The sequence below is a fragment of the Hippopotamus amphibius genome, chromosome 3, assembly GCF_030028045.1.
Source record: "Hippopotamus amphibius kiboko isolate mHipAmp2 chromosome 3, mHipAmp2.hap2, whole genome shotgun sequence".
NCBI classification, from domain to species: Eukaryota; Metazoa; Chordata; class Mammalia; order Artiodactyla; family Hippopotamidae; genus Hippopotamus; species Hippopotamus amphibius.
In genome coordinates this window covers 122,656,493-122,676,712 of record NC_080188.1, presented here as the reverse complement: position 1 = coordinate 122,676,712, position 20,220 = coordinate 122,656,493, and the positions used below count along the sequence as shown (strand labels likewise).

Below are 20,220 nucleotides of genomic sequence, written 5' to 3'. Positions count from 1 at the left end.
GGCTGCCAGGCTGGGGATGGGGATGGCAGGGGTGAGGGGGAAAGTTTTAAGAAAGGCTGTGGCTCGGGGGCAGAGGACACACTTTTTATTTTTCCTTCCAAACCTGCCGGCCAGGCACCTTGTTGCCTGACAGCATGTAGCTAACACTTACAGAGAGCCCTCTGGTTTCTGGGCTGTCCTTTCAGAAAACTGGGGTAAGGGGTCGCAGCCCCTCCATCCCTGGCTGTGTGACATCAGGTAGGTTCCTTAATTTCTCTGAGCCAATCCTTTTCAAATGAGGAACAGTTGTGGCAGGAGCTAGTGAGGTCTTGGCAGTCTTGCAGGTGCATAGATCATGGAATATTTTTGACTAGTAATTAGGGGTGGTGATGGTGACCCCACCTTCAAAGCCTCGCTCAAAGGTCTCCCCAGTTCACCATCCCTCCTAGGCTGAGGACTCTTCCTCTGGGGCTGTAGCCCTAGGCTGACACCACCTCCCCACCCCCCCACCCCTTATCTCCCATCAGTCCGGTTACCACGACTTGGACCAGGTCTTATCTCCTGCCTGGGCTTGTGAAGACTTGGAGGGTAAGCGCCCTGTCCTGAGCTCCTTTTGTGTCATCCCCTCCCCATTCCCCTAAAGAGTGAACAGAGCAAGGTCCAGGAAGACAGCAGTTGCTCAAGACTCATTTGGTGAAGGATTCGTCAACAAACATATAATGACATCTGCTTTGCACCAGACCCTGGGCTGAGCTGCAGTGGGTGGAGAAACACAGCCCCAAGGAGGAGCTGGTCGCTGCCCTTGGGAAACCACAGTTGTGGAAACAATTGCCCAGCCGAGTGAAGGAGGTCTGAGCAGTATGGAAAGGATGTCATGGAGGGCTGCCCAGGTTGTTCACTGCACAAGGTGCTAGCCAAGGGAGCATGAGAACAAGGCATCAAGTCTGGCTTGCCCTCCACTCACCAAGTCCTGTACCTTGGCGTGGGCTGTGCCCACCTAGGAAAGGAGTACCGTTCTCTATTTTGAACTAAGATATCATTCACTTTGCAAGGTGTGCCCTGGGCAGGCAGTGGAGGTACCCCGCCCCCCCCATCTCCCCACCATACTGGTGCCCCAGGAGGACAGAGCCTGTGTCTATGCAGCTTCCTTTTGGGTCCCCAGCCCTTGTATGGCCCATCGTTTATGCTCAGAAGGGGCAGTTGAATGCATGCATTCAAAATGTGTGTCCCAGATGAAGGCCTGACAAACTCAAGCCTGGAGCCCCGGCTGAGGGTAGTGCCCCCCAAGTTCTAGCAATATCTGGAAGGGAAATACTTTCTCCCAGTTTCCCAGGCCTCCTCTAGACACAGAGGGTGGGAGCCATGGTCCCTGGCAGGAGAGAAGCTGGGTTATACCCTCACTGGATCAGCCCCAGGCTGAAGTTGAGGCCGATGGCCAGGGGTCTGGATAGGTGACAGAGGGACAGAGGGGTGGAGGGACAGGCTAGACCAGCGTCAGGGAATTTGCGGAGGATGTGGGAACTGACAGGTGTGTGTGTGTGTGTGTGTGTGTGTGTGTGTGTGTGTGTGTGTAGGGGGGCGTGGGGTACAATTCTCCCAGAGAGTAGGTGGTGGGCAAAAGGTAGGGAGGGGTAGAATCCGTTCAGAGCAGGAAGGGAGCGCTGGTTGGGGGTGGGGGGGGTGGGGGCAGGGGTCAAAGGATAACACTCAGTAGGAGGGAGAAACCTAGTTTTGGAGTCAGCCCCCCTTCTCACCAGGAGGGACGCTGCACAGAGACAGGCGCAGAGCAGGGAGCCCAGGGAAGGAGTGATGGCCAGAGGGCCTGGTGAGGGGAATGGCAGAGTGTCTGCCGGCCTTGAGTGACAGTCCGATAACAATCTGGGAGCTGAAAGCCCGGAGTCATGGTAGGTTCTTGAGCAGGGGTGGCCCTGGGAGGGTGCTGCACTGCTCTGGGCGCCGGGTGCCTGGAGCGGAGTCAGCTGGGAGAGTCGGGGAGCGGCGCTGGCCGCAGGCTGATGGGGACCGGCTCCTCCCCGCCTCGGGCCGTCGCACGGCCCGGGGCGGGAGGCCTGAGCGGGGCCGGGCCGGGAGCGCGCGCGAGCTCTCCGCGTCCGCCGCCGGAGGGGCGGGGCCGGGCACGTGTCCTCGGGCCACCCCTCGGCCACGTGACCCGCCGAGGGCAGGATCGCGGCGGGACTGGGGGCCGGGGTGCGAGCCGGGGCCGCGCAGGCAGCGGGCAGGACTGACAGGCGGCGGGGCAGCCCGGCGGGCCCGGGGCGGAGTCGGCGGCGGGCGGGGACGCAGCGGGGGCAGCGCGGGGAGATCGCGGCGGCGGCGCGGGGAACGGACGCCCGGGCGCCCAGAGGCGCCGGGATGTGGAGCGGGTAGGTCCGAGCGGGGTCGTGCCGCGGCTGCCTCCGGGGGTGGGACGGGGAGGGGCGTCCCTGCAGTGTGTGCTTCCCCACCGGGAGGTGCTCTGCGCCCCCCATCCCTGCCCGTGTAGTAGCTCGAGGACAGGCGAGCCGATTCGCGACTGGGGGTGGAAGGACACTCGGCGTGGAGGGGTCAGGGGGTCTCTATGGGGGCAGGGAGTGTGAAGGATGGGCTGCAGACCATCCCGGAGCGACAGCGCCAACTCCTCCTAGCTTGTCCCGAGCTCAAGTGAGATTTGGGGGGGGGGGGCAGGGCTGTGTGTAGTGGGGTGCAAGCCAGAGTAAGTCTGGGATAACCACCTAAAGGAGGCACCCCCAGGCTGGGTGAACCCTTGGAAATCAGTGCAATTGGGAACGGAGGGAATGGGTTGCAAGTGGGCTTGCAAGTTGATGAATCTCCATCTGGGGCTCCTGGAGCCTGCTGGGCTCAAAGGTGTGGGATGGGACCTCCCTGCAGCCTGGAAAGGGGCAGCACAGACTCTGGGGCCTGGGCTAGTGGCTCCAGTACCCATCTGTTCATTGATTCTCAGGGGTGGTCCCAGTCCCGGGACGACCTGGTGTGGGACCCTTTCCCTGTATGTGCAGAAAGGCTGTGGTCTTCTCACCGAGTTGAGTAAACAGTGCTTCCTCCCCACAGCCTGGAAAGACCAGGTCCTGGCGGAGATGTGGCCAGAGTGGGGGTGGGTTATATTTCTGTAAAGAACCGGGCCAGATGGGTGGTCCCAGGACAGGGCTCCTCCCAGCCACTCCTTCGCTCACACTGGGAGCAAGCAGAGTCTCAGTGGAGAGGCTGGCGGGACAGAGTTCTGAAGCAGCCTGGATCCACTTTACTCCGTGGCACTAGGGGAGCTTGAGCTGCTAGGGGAGGGATAGGGGGTCATCCCCAGCGGGGCTCCTGAGAGAATGGGCTCCTGGTAGGGGTGAGGTGCGGAGAGGCCTGAGACCCTTTAAGGGAGAGAGTTAAGCAGAGTGTGGATTCTTTTGGAATTGCACCCTGGGGGAAGGAGACTGAGCTTAGGGAGAAGGTGGTTGAGGTGGGTTGGTGACAGCTGGAGAAGTTAGGGCGATCCCACCTGGAGTAAAGGTGTTTGAGGAGCCTGCGGAGGGAGCTTGTGACCCCTTGTGTTAGGTGCAGCGAGGCAAAACCCAGCCATCCAGTTGCTGTGTGATCTTGAGAGTATGGGCTCACTACTCTGAGCCTCTGGGTGAAATGTGCGGGTCGTGTGGTGGGAGTAATTCAGGCCCAGAGAGTGTCCTGGCCTGGAGGCATCCAGGCCGGGGCCAGCCAGACAAGTCTGGGAGCTGCCAGTAGAGAGATGCTCACTTTAAAGACAGGATCAAAGAGTCCCAGGACCCTTCGGGATAGACCAGGCTGCCAAGCTGACCCCAGCTTGATCCTCAGCGTGACTCACTTGGAACCCCCAGGGCTTAGCTGGGTGCAGAGCACATAGTAGGTGCTTCATAAGTGCAGATGGAAAGCCTGAGGGGCAGAATGAGGAGCTGGGCATCTGGGGAGTGAGAGGCAGAGTTTTGGGGTTACCTTGAGCACTGCCTTTCCATGGACCCCTCACTTGGATATTGGAGGCAGGGATTGAAGAATCAGGGGCCAAGCTGCCAGCACCCACTGGGGGCCTGATATCCTAGGAGCTCACCCAGACCCCAGCAGCAGCTGGGAGGGTTGCTGCTCAGGTCACGCTTGCCCAGGTAACTGACTGAGCTGCTGTGGCAACTTTGGGTAAGTGCATACTTGGGATGCTTCCTCCTAGACGAGGAGGGGTGAGGAGTTGGTGACCCTGGCTAAGCCATTGATGTCTCTGGGGCTTGGTGTCCTCAGCTGGAAGACAGCTGAGATATGTCTCTTGAGTGACCGCTTTGTTAATGGCCAGGTCGCCTTCTTGGCCCTGGATCCAGGGCTGCTCCTCTGGGGTAGGTGGCAGTGGCAGGACTCTACAGGAGCTCGGGTGGACTCTCTTCCTTGGGACTCCTTGAGTGTGGGCCCTGAACTCAGAACCCAGAGGTGGCTCCCCGGAAACAGGGCTGCTCCCTTCCCCATCCCCCCACAGTGTCCCATGTCCATAGTCTTGGGTGCCAAGCCAGCTCTGAAGTGATGGGGTGAGGATGGCGACTGGGGTATTTCTGCTGCTAACACAGTGCTAGGCCCTTGAGACTTGGTCATCAAAGGCCAGAGTTTGGGTTCTGGGCTAGTTTTCTGCCACTAAGTGGCCACATGACATTGATGTAGCCCCTCAGTCTCAGTTTCCCCCTCTGACAGATGGGGCTAATCACACCTATCTCTGGGGAGGGACAGGCTCTGATGGATTGCCCAGGAAGGAGAGAGACCACCCCAACCTCCCAGGGATAGGGGACTGTGTCTTTGCTGCAGGCAGGATGCTAGGGAGCTGCAGGGCTACAGATGGGCTGTATGATCTTGTGAAAGTCACCTAACTGCTCTGGGCCTTGGCTATCATAGGGACTTGGATCTGTGAGGTCCTGGCTTTAAGGAGTAGGTCACAGGGAACTCCGGGCTCTGAAATGACACCTGAAGTATGGCCTAGGGGCTCCAGTGTCAAGAGCAGGGGAAAGGGGTTGTGCAACCTTCACTGTCACCTCCTCCTGGAAGCCCTCCAGGATTTAACTACCTCCTGCCTTCCCCTCAACAGGTGGAAATATCTTTCCTGCTATTCCCTAATCAGCATATCTGTCTGTGGGGCTCCGTAGAGTCCTGCTTGTCCTGGATTTGTGCCCAGCACAGTGGGGGAAAGGAAGCAAAATGAATTCGACTGTGATGAGAAAGGGGCTTGGTGACGTTACTGCCAGAATCTGTGCAGATGGGGTGGGTCCAGGCCGGTGGAGTGCCTGGCACGCGATAGGCGCTCACTGCATATGTGTTCAATGTTTGAGATCTTGCAGTGTCAGATTCTTCTAGGACTAAACAGGCAGATGTGAGGCATGTGCCCTGCCCTGCCCCAGTAGAGCAGGGAGCCCTCCACCCTCTTAGGCCTTGTGTCGGCTCCCAGCTCCCAGCTCCCAGCTCATCAGGACTGGGCCGGGCCGGGCTGGGCTGGCAGGCCTGGGGCTATGGCGGGGAGAGGTTTGGCCTGCCCACCTGCCTCAGGCATTCTGGCCTCCCTGCTTCCCATCCTGAGGCTGTTCCTGACCTCCTCCTCCCTCCTGCTCCCTGTTCTACCAGGCACACACCTGCTCCCCTCTTCCTGGAGGGGTCCAGGCCCACCCTCTCCTGCCCTGGGGGTCCGCTCTGGCTCACTTCCCGGCATTCTTCTGTTGTCATGTATGACCCCATTCTCCTGTTCTTCTGGAACCCTCCCCTCCAGCCCTGCTGATGGTTCCCTGTGAGGTCTCCAGGCTGGCTCTCTGGCCCTCAGTTCCTCTGTCACCCATCCCCTCATCTAGGCTCAGGGCTGCAGCTGCTCCCTCTGGGCTGGTGCCTCCCCTCAGCCACCACTTCCCAAATGCCTCAGCCACCCCCCTTCCCTTCCTTGAAAGACCCCCTCTCAGTTCCTCATTTCTGTCATGGGCACCACTGTTCTCATTCACCTTGTCCTTGGCTTTTCATTATATTAATTACTACAACTTTTTTTCTGTTCCCCTCTCCAGTCCCTGGTCTTCCCCTGATTTCCTCCCCACCCCCGCCCCAGTCTTTTGTCTCTGTGTGTCCCCTCTGCGTGTCCCCTCCTAGCTCAGAGCCTGCCTGGCTAGAATAGCAGCCTTAGGTGGAACCCCACCACTACCACCACCCCCCCCACCACCGCTCGGGCACGGTCTCAAACTTCCTCAAACCCCTGTCTGCATCCTGCCTCACTTCTCTGAAACCACTATTCATCCTTTCCTCCAGGCCTGACTTTTCTGGGTGACAGTTCACATGATGCACTAGTGCCTGGGCTGTGGGTTCAGTCCCCCCGCTGCCACTTCTTCGCTGTGTGTTTCAGCCAGGTCGCCATCCCTCTCTGAACTTCGGGTGCCTTGTCATTCAAACCGGGCTGGGGAGAGCATCTCCCTGTAGCAGCATCGTGAGTTCACACATGATGACATCTGTGGAGTAGTGGGCTGGCGTGGACGTGAGTGGGAGCTTGGGCATCTCATCTGTTTGTGGGTCTGGTGCTGAAGACTTGGCCACTCTGTAGGCTGAGCCTGGCTGGTTGGGGAGCCAACCCACGAAATCTTTCCTGGAACCCCCTTGGCCCCTGGACAAGAGTCACTTGGCTGCCAGCCTCAGCGTCCTCAGGGCTTACTGTATTCCCCATGAGTGAATAAGCGTGGTTCTGAACTGGGCCCCTGTGCTGTGACAGTTCCAGAGCTGGGCCCTGGGTTGGGGTTCCTGCAGACCAGACCAGTGGCAGTCGCCCTGGAGCCTGGGCTTGGTGGCCCCAGGCAGTGGGTGAGGGTCCCAGGATGCCCTCCCAACCCTCTGCTTCCCCTGGTTTTCAGCGTTTCCCTCGCTGGCTCCTCCCCTGTCTGCTTAATGAACCCACTGTACCTGTTGGCACAGGGGAGGGGTCTTTTAACTCAAAGAGGGGACCTGGACACTGGAGGACAGAGAGGGGGAGGTTGAGGGCAGAGGGACCCCATGGCAGGCTGGTTGGGCTGGAGGCTGGGAAAGGCTCTTCAGGACCCTACCTGGGCCCTTCTCCGTTCAGGCCTCCCTGTCTCAGTGAGGGGTGCTGGGAGACTGGGGACCGTAGAATCCAGGGTGGTCTCATTTTGCCATGTTTCGTCTGCTTGAGGACAGAAGCCCTGCTGGCCCTCCTAGGGGTGACCTGCGGGGTGAGGATTGCGGTTACTGCTTCCCGCCACCCCCTTGTGTGTTTCCTGGGGAAGTCACCCGGCGGGGCCTTTCCTGTACGCACTGCTCCGGGCTCTAGGCTTCGGCATGGGGGATGTTGGCGGCTCCCACTTACCTCTGACCTTGACACCTATTATCTCCACCCACCCCATCCCCCCGGAGCAGACCTCTTCCCAGTGGCCCCTGCGGCGTGTCCTAGACACTGAACTCTGTTTCTGCAGGGGATGGGGTCTGAGGAGGTTTGAGCAGAGGTCTGTGGACCTGGACTGGGGGGAGAGAGGCAGAGCAGAAGGACTTAAGTGGTAACCCGTGCTTGTCCAAGGAGAGAGCTCCTACCCCCACAGGCACTCACATCTTTTGGGCCTCTGGTCTAGGAGGCTGAAGTGTGTCTAAGATACCGGACTGTGGCTTGGGTAGACCCAAGGGACCTGGGGTCCCTCCTTCATCTGAACTTTGAGTCACAGCAGCTGGCCTCATCGCCCTGAAGTGTGAGGGGGAGGGTCTGCAGATTCCAGTACAGGGTGGACCCTCCTTCCCTCCTGCTCCTGCACCCCTGGCCCAGGCATTGGGCAGTTGGTGACCACGCAGTGGTCCTGCTGTTCCCATGCTTTCTGCCATGAGGATTTGCTCAGGGGTTTTCCACTAGGGAGCGGGGTGGGTATCACAGAGACTCTGTCTCAGGCCTCCCTGAACCCCTGTTTCCTCTGACTGCAAAATAGGGCAGTAGGCCAAATGAGCCTGTTAGGAAAATGATGGAGGGGCTGTCTGGACACACCCCCAGCCCATGCCCTTGGCACCAGCAGGAGAGCCTTTGGGCCAGAGGCCCAGACCACCCTGTTGGAGGAAGCCCAGGTCTCGCGGGAGGGGCTGGCAGCCTTGTTCCCTCAGGCAGGGGGAGTGGGCGATGTCAGGGTGTCTGAGACCTGGGATCCTGCCCTGTGCCCCTCTGCTGTCCCTGGGTCACCCCCTGCCCTCGGCCTGCCGTTCTTGCCCATTCTGTTGCAGTGGGCAGTCCCGCGGTGGGGTCCCCACCAAGCCTGAATGACTACAGCCATCCTCTCAAACTGAGGAAGTGGGGCTGGGCCCCAGGCTCCCACAGGATGGGGAGGGGGTACATCCCCAGGGCCCACGGTGTCAGGTACAGGACACAGAGCCTGGGCAGGGATGGTGGGGGTGGGGGTCGGGGGGGTGCATGGCAAACGTGGCAACAGATAGCCCTCTATTTACCCAGTAGCCTGTGACGTCCTTATTGGATTCTAAGGGCGCCCCCTGTGGGTTTTACCCCCCTCCCACAGGTGGGGAAGCAGGTTGAAAGAATTTCAGTAACTTTCCCAGGGGCGTGCGTGGACCCCAGGTCAGAGGCTGGCATGGACCCAGCCATGCCCGACTAGCCTGCGCTCTCAGCCACAGCTCCCCCAGTCCTGGCCTCGCTTTTGGGAGGCAGTGTCTCGGCCTGAGCAGAGACTGAGAAGCCAGTTTGGGCTGGAATTGGGTCCGATTTTCCTGTCACGGCCAAGGAGGAGCCTCCTGGATGCCCCTGGGCTCAGTGGCCCTTCGTCCCGAGGCAGATGAACTATTCTGCCGCCCACACCCCACCTGCCTGTCCGCTGTGGCTGGAGAGCTTTGGGCCTGGGCTGAAGACCTGGCCGCCTGTCCCACCAGTGCCACCGACTCGCTGTGTGACCCTGGGCAAGTTCCATCACCTCTCTGAGACTCTGTCCCTCATCTGTAGAATGGGGACAATAACATGAACGCTGTTGAGAGTTTTAAATAAGATAACATGGGTGGAGCACCCCTGGGAGTCCCCGGGGTGCAGACCCCAGCGTGGGGTTGCCGTAGCACTGCCATTGCCCCTTAAGCTTCAGAGACCCCCTTGCCGACGAGACCCCCCAAACAGGTATTAGGACAGGTCCCTGCCTGGCATAAACGCTGTTGATGGAGTGTTTATTCCCACTTTAGTCATCAAAGCCCCACGTCCCAGCAAGGCAGGACGCAGCCCCAGGAGCCTCAAGGCCACACTGGAACCGGGGCCGGTTCCAGCCGGTGGCAGGTTGGGCTGGGCAGCTGGACAAGGCCGTGTGGAGGGTTGGGAACGGGCTCATTGCTGGGGTCCCTGGGTGCCTTCTGTGTTACCTAAGGACAAACGGAGGCTTGAGGGCTGCTTAGTGACTGTCCCAGAGTCCAGAGGACAGGGAGGAGGGGCCGGACAGATCCCAGCCTTGTCTTACTTCCCCTCGCAGTCCTGAATTTCATGACCCCTTGGCCTTGTCTTTCCTCCCTCCTGTGTGGGCCCCTCTCGCCCCCTCCCCTCCACTTCCCCACTGCTATCAGCCGCCCAGCCCCCCAACCTCGGCCCAGCCACTGCAGCTCAGAAGCTGCTGGCTCAGGAGCTGCCGAGTTTTGCTGAGTGAGCGAGTCCAGAGGTGCTGTCTTGACACAAACCACCACTGCCCAACCCTCTCCTTCCCTCCTTCCTCAGGGTCTGCTGTGAAGGGGGAGCATGGATGGGTGGGGGCAGAGGCTGGTGGCCCCCATCTCACACTACCTTCGAGAGTCTTCAGCTTCAGAGAGAGGAGGGTCCTGAGGCCCAGAGAGAGGGGGTGTCTGCCCGAGGTCACAAAGCAGACCAAGTGGAGAGCTGGGACTGTTCCCCACACAGTCCAGAGGGCAGGAAGCGGGGCTGCCTTGCCAGGGCTGTTTGCAGAATCTTCCTGACTTGGCCCTACCTGCCGTGGCTGGGTCCTTCCTCTGTGGTCCACCCTAAATGGAGTTGAATTTGCATAACATTTGCATAAACAACAGCAATGAAGGCAGTTCCCACTTGTGTGCTAAGGTTTTCTGCACATCTCTGATCTACTCAGTGACCTTTGCGGTAGGGCCATTGGGATCGCCCCCATTTCATAGAGGGGGAAACCTAGGCTCTGAACACAGATGCATTTACAGTATCTGCTGGGCAAACAAGCGCCTGCTGTGTGCTGAGCACCTCCTCTGGTCCTGGGCTGGAGGGGGTGGTTGACAAAGATGAACCAGTCCTGTCCTTGCCCCCAGGAGACCCTGTGCTTGGTCATTCTGCCCTTGTGACAACCCCGGTAATGGCCTAGTTTAGAGATGGGGAGACTGAGGCCCAGAGTGGCAGATGCATTGCCCAGGGCTGGTCCCTGGGCCCAGCTCTCCAGGCCTCAGGATGCCACCCTGTATCTGCTCTTTGCCTTGCAGCCAGCCCCACCCGGAGGAGGGCCACCCGCCGCCCCTCGAAGCTATCCCGGTCCCCTGGAAGAGCGTGGGCCCCTGCAAAAGCCACAGGGAGTCCCCAGGAAGCCTGGCGGAGACCCCTGCAGGGGAGGAGGCCCAAGGCGAGGAGGGCCCTGCGGCCACCCGGCTGGACGTGTTGCGCCTGCGCAGCTCTTCCATGGAGATCCGCGAGAAGGGCTCGGAGTTCCTGAAGGAGGAGCTGCACAAAGCCCAGAAGGTGGGCTCTGAGCGTGGGGGCGGGGCAAGGGAGGGGTACGAGGCCCCTGTCTGGGGAGCCGTGGGCTCTGACCCAACGCCCAGAGATGTCACACTCCTGTCAAGGCCACCTGCATGCCAGGCCTGAGCTGGGCATAAGGGCAGCACAAACAAGAGAGAGACCAGTCCTTCTCGTGACTTTTAAACGACTTTTAGAAGTCTTGACATCTCTGAAAACCTGTCCCACGCTCTAATGGACTGACAGTTGGGGTTCAACCTCATGCTATGAGCTACATGGAAAAAGCATCCTAAACTGTAGGGCCACAGAAGAAGCAAGCTCAGGGCCCCGAGGCCCCCGTGGGATGACCCCGGGAATGGCCCCAGGCCTGGAGGGGGCGGCAGGGGGCTGACGGCTCCCTCCCTTGTGTCCCCTCGCCCCCCAGGAGCTGAAGCTGAAGGATGAGGAGTGTGAGCGGCTGTCCAAAGTGCGGGAGCAGCTGGAGGAGGAGCTGGAGGAGCTGACGGCCAGCCTGTTCGAGGTGCGGGGGCCGGAGGCAGGCTGGGGAATGGGTCTGCTGGGCATCCATCAGCACCTCTGCCCTCACTTGGAGCCTGTCCTCTTCGCAGGAAGCCCACAGGATGGTGCGCGAAGCCAACATGAAGCAGGCGGCGTCAGAAAAGCAGCTGAAAGAGGCGCGGGGCAAGGTGAGGCCCCAGCCAGCCTGGACCTCTTGCGAGCGCTGGCCTTAGCTACCTGATTGGACCCTCGCATGGCCTGGAGGGAGGCCGGCAGGGATGGGCCAACCCAGGTCCAGCAGGGAGGGGCAGAGGCGTCTGAGATGACCCCACCAAAATGTGTCTGCTGGGGTGGGAGCCCAGCTCCCTTCAGCTGTATTTCCACTGCACCTTGGAGATCTTTCTGGGGCCTTTCAGGGGCTGGGAGGATCCTGTGGCCATTGTAATTTCTTTTCCTCTCACTCATACCCGCTTTACAAAGCAGAAACCTCAGTCTGGCTGTGTGAGCCTCGGCCAGTAGCTTTATCCCTTGGAGCCCATTTGCCCATCTGTAAAATGTGAGGGCCAGGCTGTTCCTGGCTTCTGGGGGCCCCCTCAGTGGGAGGCCCAGCCAGCTCCCAGACACGTGCACCTAACAGTCCCGGCTTCCAGTAGGACCTCAGCCAGGCCATGTCTCCTCTCTGAACCTCAGTTTCCCTATCTGTAAAATGGGTATCACAGCCCTCACTGCTGTTCTAAGGGCCGTTCCCAGGATAACGGGTGGGGTTAGGTGCTAGTTACAAGGCAGGTTGTCCTGAGCCGTGGTGGCAGCCAGGGTGGCATCAGCCCTGGGCTACCATTGATGGCCATCTCGCCCTGGCCAGATCGACATGCTGCAGGCAGAGGTGACAGCCTTGAAGACACTGGTCATCACGTCCACACCAGCCTCTCCCAACCGTGAGCTCCACCCGCAGCTGCTCAGCCCCACCAAGGCCGGACCCCGCAAGGGCCACTTGCGTCATAAGAGCACCAGCAGCGCCCTCTGCCCCGCTGTGTGCCCCGCGGCAGGACACACCCTCACCCCAGACAAGGAGGGCAAAGAGGTGAGGGGCAGCAGGCAGGCAGTGGTCACAGGGAAGGGAGGGAGGGCCTACTGTCAGACAGCGATGCCCACTGGGGACCCTCCTGAATCCCGCGGTCTGACCAGGAGCCTGTCCTGTCCTCTCTGGGCCTCTGCGTCCTCTCTGGCTGTGAGGCTGAGCGAGTTCTTTGTGATGTGAGGTGTTTGGCCCTCATTAGGGTACGTGGGGTACCTGGTCCAGGAGGGACAATGGCTGTGATGCCCTTGGCCATGGGTCTTTGGGCAAGTGAGGCCCCCTGTCGGCACCTCCGTCTCCTCCCATAAATGGGGTTTCCTGGGGCCACAGGGTGTGGATGTCAGGAGCTCGGCTCAGGGCTGCACCCAGCGAACGCCTGAGGGCTGTGGCGGGATTTAGCTTCCTGGGGTCTCTGATGCCAAGGCGGCCCCAGGTCTGTCCTGCCCCAGGCCTCCCGAGCATCCAGGGAGGAGGCGCAGGCCAGGCCTCTCTACCCCCTTCTGAGCTCTAACATCTCCTTCCTCTGTCTGTCTCTGTGTACCTGTCTGTCCGTCTGTCCGTCCTGCCGGCCCAGCCCGGGCTGCCCCCCCTCCTCTCCCTGCTCCTCTGCGTGGTCCCCAGCAAGGCGGTTCACCTCACCTACGAGCCAGCCTGGCAGCTCCCGTCTGGGGAGCTGCCCGTGGGTCCCACCTCTGCTACCTCTCTCTCCTTTTCCCGACAGGTAAAGGGCCCGGAGAGGGGCCGCCCCCTCTGTCCCCTCCCAGCCTCTCACTCTGCATGTGCCCCAGGACGGCCAGCAAGTGGTGTGTGTTCCCTTCCTTGTGCGCGTGCCTGTGTGTGCTGTGGGCCCCAGCGGGTCTCTGTGTGTATCTGCGGGTACCTGCAGGGTCTGTCTTCAATTTTCCCTCCTCAAGAAGGCAGCGAGGGTCTTCCGATGAGACCCTGGACCCCAGTCTAATTCTCTAGTGCCAAGAGACAGAAAACACACCTGGAATCTAAATTCTTCTGTGCAGAGGGAAGAGAAGAGTTCTCTGGGACTTAGCTCTCCCCTGCCTGGCCACAGGGGACAGGCCCCCTGGGGCTGCCCCGCATCCTCCCTGGCTCCCCACCCCCATGGGCTGTGCCTGTCTCTGCCGTGCTGGCCCTCCAGTGCCCTGACCCCCCCACCCGGCTCACCCTCCCCTACAGGTGGACTCAACCCTGTTTGCAGAGTTCCAGGCCTGGAGGGAATCGCCCACCCTGGACAAGACCTCCCCCTTCCTGGAAAGGGTGTACCGGGAGGACGTGGGCCCCTGCCTGGACTTCGCCATGCAGGAGGTGAGGCAGGCAGAGGGCGGCCTGCCCGGGGGCCCGGGCCCACAGCCGCAGGCCAGCGCCTCACCACCTCCCCTACCACCCTGCTCTGCCACAGCTCTCGACCCTGGTACGGGCTGCCGTGGAGGACAACACGCTTACCATCGAGCCTGTGGCTTCGCAAACGCTGCCCGCGATGAAGGTGGCCGCCGTCGAGTGCGGCCGCACCAAGTAAGCTTAGCGCCCTGCACCCTTCCTGCCCCCGGGAAAGGCCGGCGTAGGCTTGGGCTGCGCCAAGGGGGTGGCCAAGGAGGACTGAGCCTCTGACTTGCCTGCTGGGTCCTGCAGTGGGACCCGAGGGTGGGTAGGAGCACCTGACCGGAGAGGAACAGTGATTGCCCCCACGCAGGGCAAAGAAGCATCTTTGGCAGAAGTGCTGCCTCTAGTCATGGAGCTGGGGTCTCCCCCTTCCTGGCTGGCCTGACGTGCATCCCTCTCCCACTCCCTTTCTCCCACAGTGGGTTCCGGGCCCCGATTGACACGTAAGTGATGTCATTTGTTGATGCCACCTCCTGACGATAACCCGACGGTCCTGGCATCTTGTCCTCCCTTCTTCTCAACTGGCGCTGGGCAGGGCCAGCAGCAGAGCAAAACTGCCAGCTTGGAGCGAGGGCGGGGACTGGGGCCTGCGAGGGAGGCCCCCTGGTGGGAGCCTTGTCACTGAGGGGAACATTTGAGCCGGGTTTTGAAGGAGGAATAGCAGTTCGCCAAGCAGGGAAGGGCCTTTCAGGCAGAGGCAACAGAATGAGTGAAGATATGAACAAAGCCGGGATATTAATGGAAACACCAGTGGGTTGGTGGGCAGGCGGAGCAGCGGGGTGAATGGGCACGGAGTTGGGGCTGAGGCCACAGAAGGTGTTTGGAGCCAGAGTGTGAAGGGCCTCAAATGAGGTTTGGCCTTTAACCCACTAAGGCCAGCATTTCACAAATCATCAATTAATGTTCCCTGGTTCAATGAGTGATAGTGAACCTGGAGGCAGCAAAGGCTCTAAGTCATACAACAAAGGAGCCCATTTAACCTTCCTTTACTCTGGATTCTACATAACAGTTTCATGGGCAGTAGTAGGGAAGCAGCAGAGAAAGAGAGTGGGCTCAATGTGGGTTCTTTTTTTTTTTTTTTCAAGCTCTTTATTGGAATATAATTGCTTTACACTCTTGTACCAGCTTTCAAGGTACACCAAAGTGAATCAGCTGTATTTATACATATATCCCCATATCCCCCCACCCCCGCGACTCCCTCCCACCCTCCCTGTCCTGGCCCTCTAAGGCATCGAGTTGGTCTCCCTTTGTTATTACAGCAACTTCCCACTAGCTATCTGTTTTACAGTTGGTAGTGTATATATGTCTATGCCACTCTCTCTCGATGTGGGTTTTTGGAGTGGCCCCTGGCTGTAACATGGAGAAGAAGGATGGACATGAGGCAGAGGGCTGGTTGGAAGGAACTGAGGGCATCCAGGCAAAAGGTCCTACTGGCAGGACCTAGCCTGGGGACTTGGTAATCTAAGTGGAGGGGAGAGAAGACTCCTGCTTAGTTGGAGGAAGGGGTGACTGGGTCTGAGGGACCCAGTAAAGTAGGGGGGCATTTCTAGAGGCTGCAGAGGGTAGAGCTTTGGTACAAGTGGCCTGAGGTTGACTAAGCCCTCCTACCCAACAGAGACGAGGTGATGGTTTAGGGATGGGGGTCCAGCTTGGTTTAAAGGTCTTGCCCAGGAACTTCTGGGACTGCCCCCCTCCTTGGCCTGGCTCCAGGCTCCTTGGGAAGCTGGGACCAGGGGAGAGGATGCCAGGCCCCACCTTGATGTCTGTTTGCCTGCCCTTCCCTCTGTGTGCCTTCTCTGGCTGCTGTGTCCTCCCGACATGAGCTGGGTGGGCAAGCCCCAGCCGTCCCCCATGGTCCCTTCTGCTTTTCCCTAGTACATGTGCCCTGAGTGGGCTGGCCTGCGCCTGTCGTCATCGAATCCGGCTTGGGGACTCTGCGAGCCACTATTACATCTCACCATCCTCTCGGGCCAGGGTGAGTCATCCAGTGGGAGTGTACCTGGCTCCTCAGAGGCTTCCTAGGCTGGGATTCTGAGCCCCAGGCTGCACAACCTGCAGGGCACAGGCTCAGAGAGGTGCAGAGACTGACTTGGGCTGTTTTCTTGCTTGCCAAAAAGTTATCACGGGAGTGACACCCATCACTTCTGTCATCTAATGTAACCTAATCAAGGGAGTGGCACTAGAGTTCCAGGCTCCTGAATCCTGGCTCCGGCCCCAGGCTTTGGAGAAGGTTCTGAGGTTTGTGTGTCACACACGGCTGACAGTCAGCCATGGGCACCAAGGGGCCTCCAGGAATCCCAGCTTCTGCCCTCACCTGCCAAGTGATCCAGGCTGGATCAGGGAGCCTCAGTGAGCTGGGGTGAGAGTGGGAGGAGAGAGTTCTGTCCCCAAAGCGCCGCCCTGGGGAGAGAGCCCCACTGCACCCTGCTACTCCCTACTCACGGGCCTCCGCTGGGGCCCACTGACCACTGGGCAACACCATGGCCTGGGAGGCCGTGAGTGTCTCCTGCCTGCCCCACCCCACCCTGTGCAGCCCCTCCTCAGCCATCCCAGGTGGCAGGCACCTCGGCCACACTGGGTTGGTCCCCTGACCTGGCCCCTCCCTCTCTCACACCTCCCTGCCTTTTCCAGGGCCACCAACTCCCTGCACCTACTTTGCCCTCCTGGCAAGGGCTCAGGTGTGTTTGAGGACCCAGCAGGAGCAGCGCCCCTCCCTAGGCTTTTTCCACTCCCCAGCCTGTGGCCCCCACACACTCGATGTCCCTCCCCCAAAGCGCTGGGTATTCAGTAGGGGTGGTGGTGGGCCCAGCTGCCAGCTGCCTTCCACCCCATCTTAGTCTGGGTTCCCTAGAAGCAGAGCCTAAGAGGGAGATTGTGTGCAATTCTCAGGAGCCGAGGGAGGGAGGTAGAAGAGGGGTGCATGGAGGGGGCACAGGCAAAGGTGAGGCCTCAGCTGGAGTCTGGCTTCAGCCTGATCCACAGGGGCCCTGGAGCCCAGAGTGGGTTCCACCCTGAGGCAAGGCCATGACCTTTTATGCCCCGGATGCGATCAGTCATTGGCTGAGGTCTGTGGGGGTAGGGGGTGCAGAGGGGCACCGGGAGCTATCGACAGCCATACACTCTCAGCAGTGGGGAAATGGGGCCCCAGCGTGGGGAAGAGGCCTGGGCAGGGCGCCCACAGCACCCTCTCCGCGGTATGACAGTCTCCATGACGGCTCAGGTCGGAGTCAGCTCTGGGTGCCCCGTGCCCAGCACAGGGCCTGGCACCGAGCAGGCCTCAGACCAGGCTGGGGGCTTCAGGCGGGGCTCCAGGGCAGCCAGGGGAGCCGCTTCTGATCCCTCCCCTTTCCTGGCATTACGAAGAGCACCTGGTAAGGCCTGGCTGGCTGGGGCCTCCAGCATCCACTGTGAGCAGGCCCCTCGGGGGTGGGGGGAGTCTGCCTGGATTCTAGGCAGCCTGCCCGGTTTCATCTTCCAGCTCCGCCACGTGGTAAGTGGAGGCTCCACGGCCTCCGCAGTTTTTGTCAGGTCGTTCTTGGAGCCTGTGCTCTCCCCACGTGTAGGGTGGGAATGACAGGCACGTCTGCCGCATCGGATACGCGTTACTTGATCACGCTTCGTTGCCGCTGTTGTGTTTAGTAGGAGTGATGTGGATTGCTGCTGTTAGCTGTAACTTTAGAGCCCAGCGTTATCTGACTCTGACAGGCTTGGGGCTTCCCGCTCTGGTCTCCGATCTGCCCTGGCCTTTTTTTGGCGGGGAGGGCGAGGGTGGGAGGTGGGTGGGGCAAGTGTGAGGGCCGGGGGGTCACCCCTACCCCGCTCTGCCCACAGATCACGGCCGTGTGCAACTTCTTCACCTACATCCGCTACATCCAGCAAGGCCTGGTGCGGCAAGACGGTGAGCGCCCCCTGGTGGCCGGCGGGGGTGGCGGCCGGGCGGGGCGTGGTGGGGCGGGGCGGCCGGGCCAGCCCCGGGGTTTTGCTGCCTGGGTCGAGCGAGGACTCTTGGAGGGGGAAAGTTGTGGATTAGCAAAAGGCACCTGAAACTCGTGTCGCTGAGCACTGTGGAGAAAGGAGGAGCGGAACGAGCCTCCTGGGCTCTGCCTCACCAGGAAAACCAGCCTGATGCCCCCACATACTTGGTTCCTGTAACTGGCCTGGCCTACACGATGGGGCCTCCCCTGTGAACCTCCTCCCCTCGCCCTGCGGCCTCCAAGTGGTGGCTGAACGTGGGGCTCGCCCACCTCCCCCCGCCCTTGCCCAACAAGCTCTCTGTCCACCCCTGTCCTCCTGCCCCCATTCTGCCAGGCCGGGGATGGGCCCGGCTCAGGATTGCTGGAGAGCCCGGGAAGAGGGGGTTGGAGAACCCTTGCAGCCTGTCCAAGCGTGTGGCAGCATGTACATGCATGTCCGCGTCAGGCTGTGGAGGTGACCGTCACCTCCATGCCTCCTGGACGTTCAGCACTCAACAGTTTGCAAAGCCTCAGAGTGGAGCCTCAGAGAGGTCCGGCCACTCACTGAGGTCATCTGTCCTGAGGGACTGGGGAGTCTTAGGGTGCCCTCCAGCTGCCCTGCCCAAAGCCAGGGGAGGGGCCAGCCATCTGCCTGAGGTGACCCTGAGCGGTCACCGAGCTGTCCACCCTCTCCCTCTGCCTGCAGCGGAGCCCATGTTCTGGGAGATCACAAGGCTGAGGAAGGAGATGTCTCTGGCCAAGCTTGGCTTCTTCCCCCAGGAGGCCTAGGGCACGGCCCAGGCCTGGAGGGGACTCTGAGCTGGAGCCGACACCTGCCCCAGAACAGCCAGCCAGACAGGGGTCCTGAAGCCAGCCCTGAGCCAGAAGCTGAACAGAGGGACAAATGGCCAGGCCGTGGAGGCAGCACTGAGCCGGCAACAAATGTCCATCCCGGGACAGGACCTCAGGAGGTGACCCTCTCTCCTCCCTAGTAGTACTACAACCACCAGGAGACTTCAAGAAAGCACCAAAGACCAAGGAGCTGGGAGTCGTACAAAGGGGCTCAGCCCTTGGGAGGGGAGCCCTGGGGCAGCCAGCACCCCCTCCCCAGTCCCAGGAGCTGCTGCCTGCAGGTGCCTCATTGGCCAGATCTCCAGGGTATCTCCTCCGCCCCCCCCACCCGCCACCACCGCCTCCCTGCCAGTTCCCAAGCCCTGGGCAACAGCACCCCCTTGTGGCCATCCTTCACCCCGTTGCCGGGAAGGCCCAGTGGGCCTGCTGTCCCAGGTGCCCACGGGGCAGCAGAGCTAGGAGGGGCGGGCAGGGCCTCCCTGGCTGTCTTCCACTCCATCCTGTATCTGCCTGAGAATGACCCCAAAACATTCTTAAGGGGGATCAGGGGCCCTCCTCCTGCCCTCGCTCTCGACCTTCCTCCTCCCAGCCCGCTGAGCCATGTGCTTCAGGGAACCTTGCCCCCACCACCACTGGGAGGATTGGGGCACTTTCCTCCCAAAGTAAAACACAGGCAGGGCTCAGGACGCCCAGGCCTGTTTGCAGCTGCAGATGGCCATTCAGACAACAGGGGCTGAGGTCGCCCAGCCCTGCACACAGCACTGGGGTGGGGCGGGCAGGACCCAGGCCCCTCCTCACCCCTCACAGCCTACTCGGTACCGGGGTCCAACCTGGACACATCCCTCACCACGTCCGGTTTCCTCCTCTGAATGGAATGTAACGCGATCTCTATTTAATAAAGGACGGCTTTGTTGGTAGAGACCGGGCAGCCACGCGCCTTCACTCCTGCGCCCTGGGGCTTGGGCCAAGGCTTGGGCATCTGAAGGAATGAAACAAAATCCTTTCCTTGCCCGCCCTCGTGCTTGGGATTAAACCCAAATCCTGAAGGGATTGCTGGAGGGGGCACCACCGGAGTCCTCCCCAGTGTTCCTGGGGGCAGTGGGTTATTGGGGGATGAGCCCAGCTCCCTATGCTTGTGAGGAGTGGTCTGCTGTCAGGAGCATGGGGGCTCTGTCGCTGCCTCACGGGGGATCTTGGGCAGGTCCCTTCCAGTCTCCCTGCCTAGTGTCAGGGACGCCTGGAGTGCAGAGTCAAGGCATCGGGGCTGCCTGGCACGTGCAGGATGAAGGCAGGGTTGATTGGTGATGTCTGCCAGCAGCACAGCAGGGACTGCGGTGGCTCTGGCTTTCCCCGCCCTGGTCAAGGGACAGTAGTCACAGGTGGAAGAAGGTGGGGGTGGCCCGGGCCTCTGAGGACCCAGGGTGGGCCTTGGGAGGTGTCTTGTGGTACCTGATCCCCTCCCCACACGTAGGGATGTGGGCCCAGGCCAGTGGGTGTCCTTCCTTGTGTGCGTGGAGGGGGGGGGGGCGGCAATGTAGCAGGTTCTGGGTCAGTATTTACTGGGGCTGGTGATCCCTCGAGGGGACTTTGTTGGCCTGAGACCTTGGGGCCACTCAGCTGGTAGGTCAAGGCCCCCCACCTTATCACTCTCTCCAACCAGTAGCCTTTTCCCTCTTGCTCTCCTGCCTCCCAGATTCTCCCTCTCTTCCCCATTCCCCAGTCTACTCTACCCATTCCCCAGAAGGGATTTGAATCCCTTCTGCCTCCGCAGG

General features: G+C 60.7%; 1 protein-coding gene across 4 annotated transcripts; it reads left to right on the top strand.

The window, feature by feature from the left end:
• Positions 1-2,276: 2,276 nt before the first annotated feature.
• On the top strand, positions 2,277-19,365 carry RAB3IL1 (RAB3A interacting protein like 1). 4 transcript variants are annotated; one of them, XM_057730148.1, is made up of 11 exons: positions 2,277-2,363; positions 10,429-10,681; positions 11,103-11,198; positions 11,287-11,364; positions 12,039-12,257; positions 13,440-13,568; positions 13,663-13,775; positions 14,063-14,086; positions 15,519-15,618; positions 17,475-17,541; positions 18,377-19,365. In XM_057730148.1, the coding sequence occupies exons 1-11, from the start codon at positions 2,353-2,355 to the stop codon at positions 18,586-18,588; spliced, it is 1,302 nt and encodes a 433-aa protein (XP_057586131.1). In that variant the 5' UTR covers positions 2,277-2,352; the 3' UTR covers positions 18,589-19,365. The 4 variants fall into 4 exon arrangements, with proteins under 4 accessions (XP_057586131.1, XP_057586133.1, XP_057586132.1 ...); XM_057730150.1 differs by having other exon boundaries at positions 18,303-19,365; XM_057730149.1 differs by lacking the exon at positions 14,063-14,086.
• The last annotated feature ends 855 nt before the right edge of the window (positions 19,366-20,220 follow it).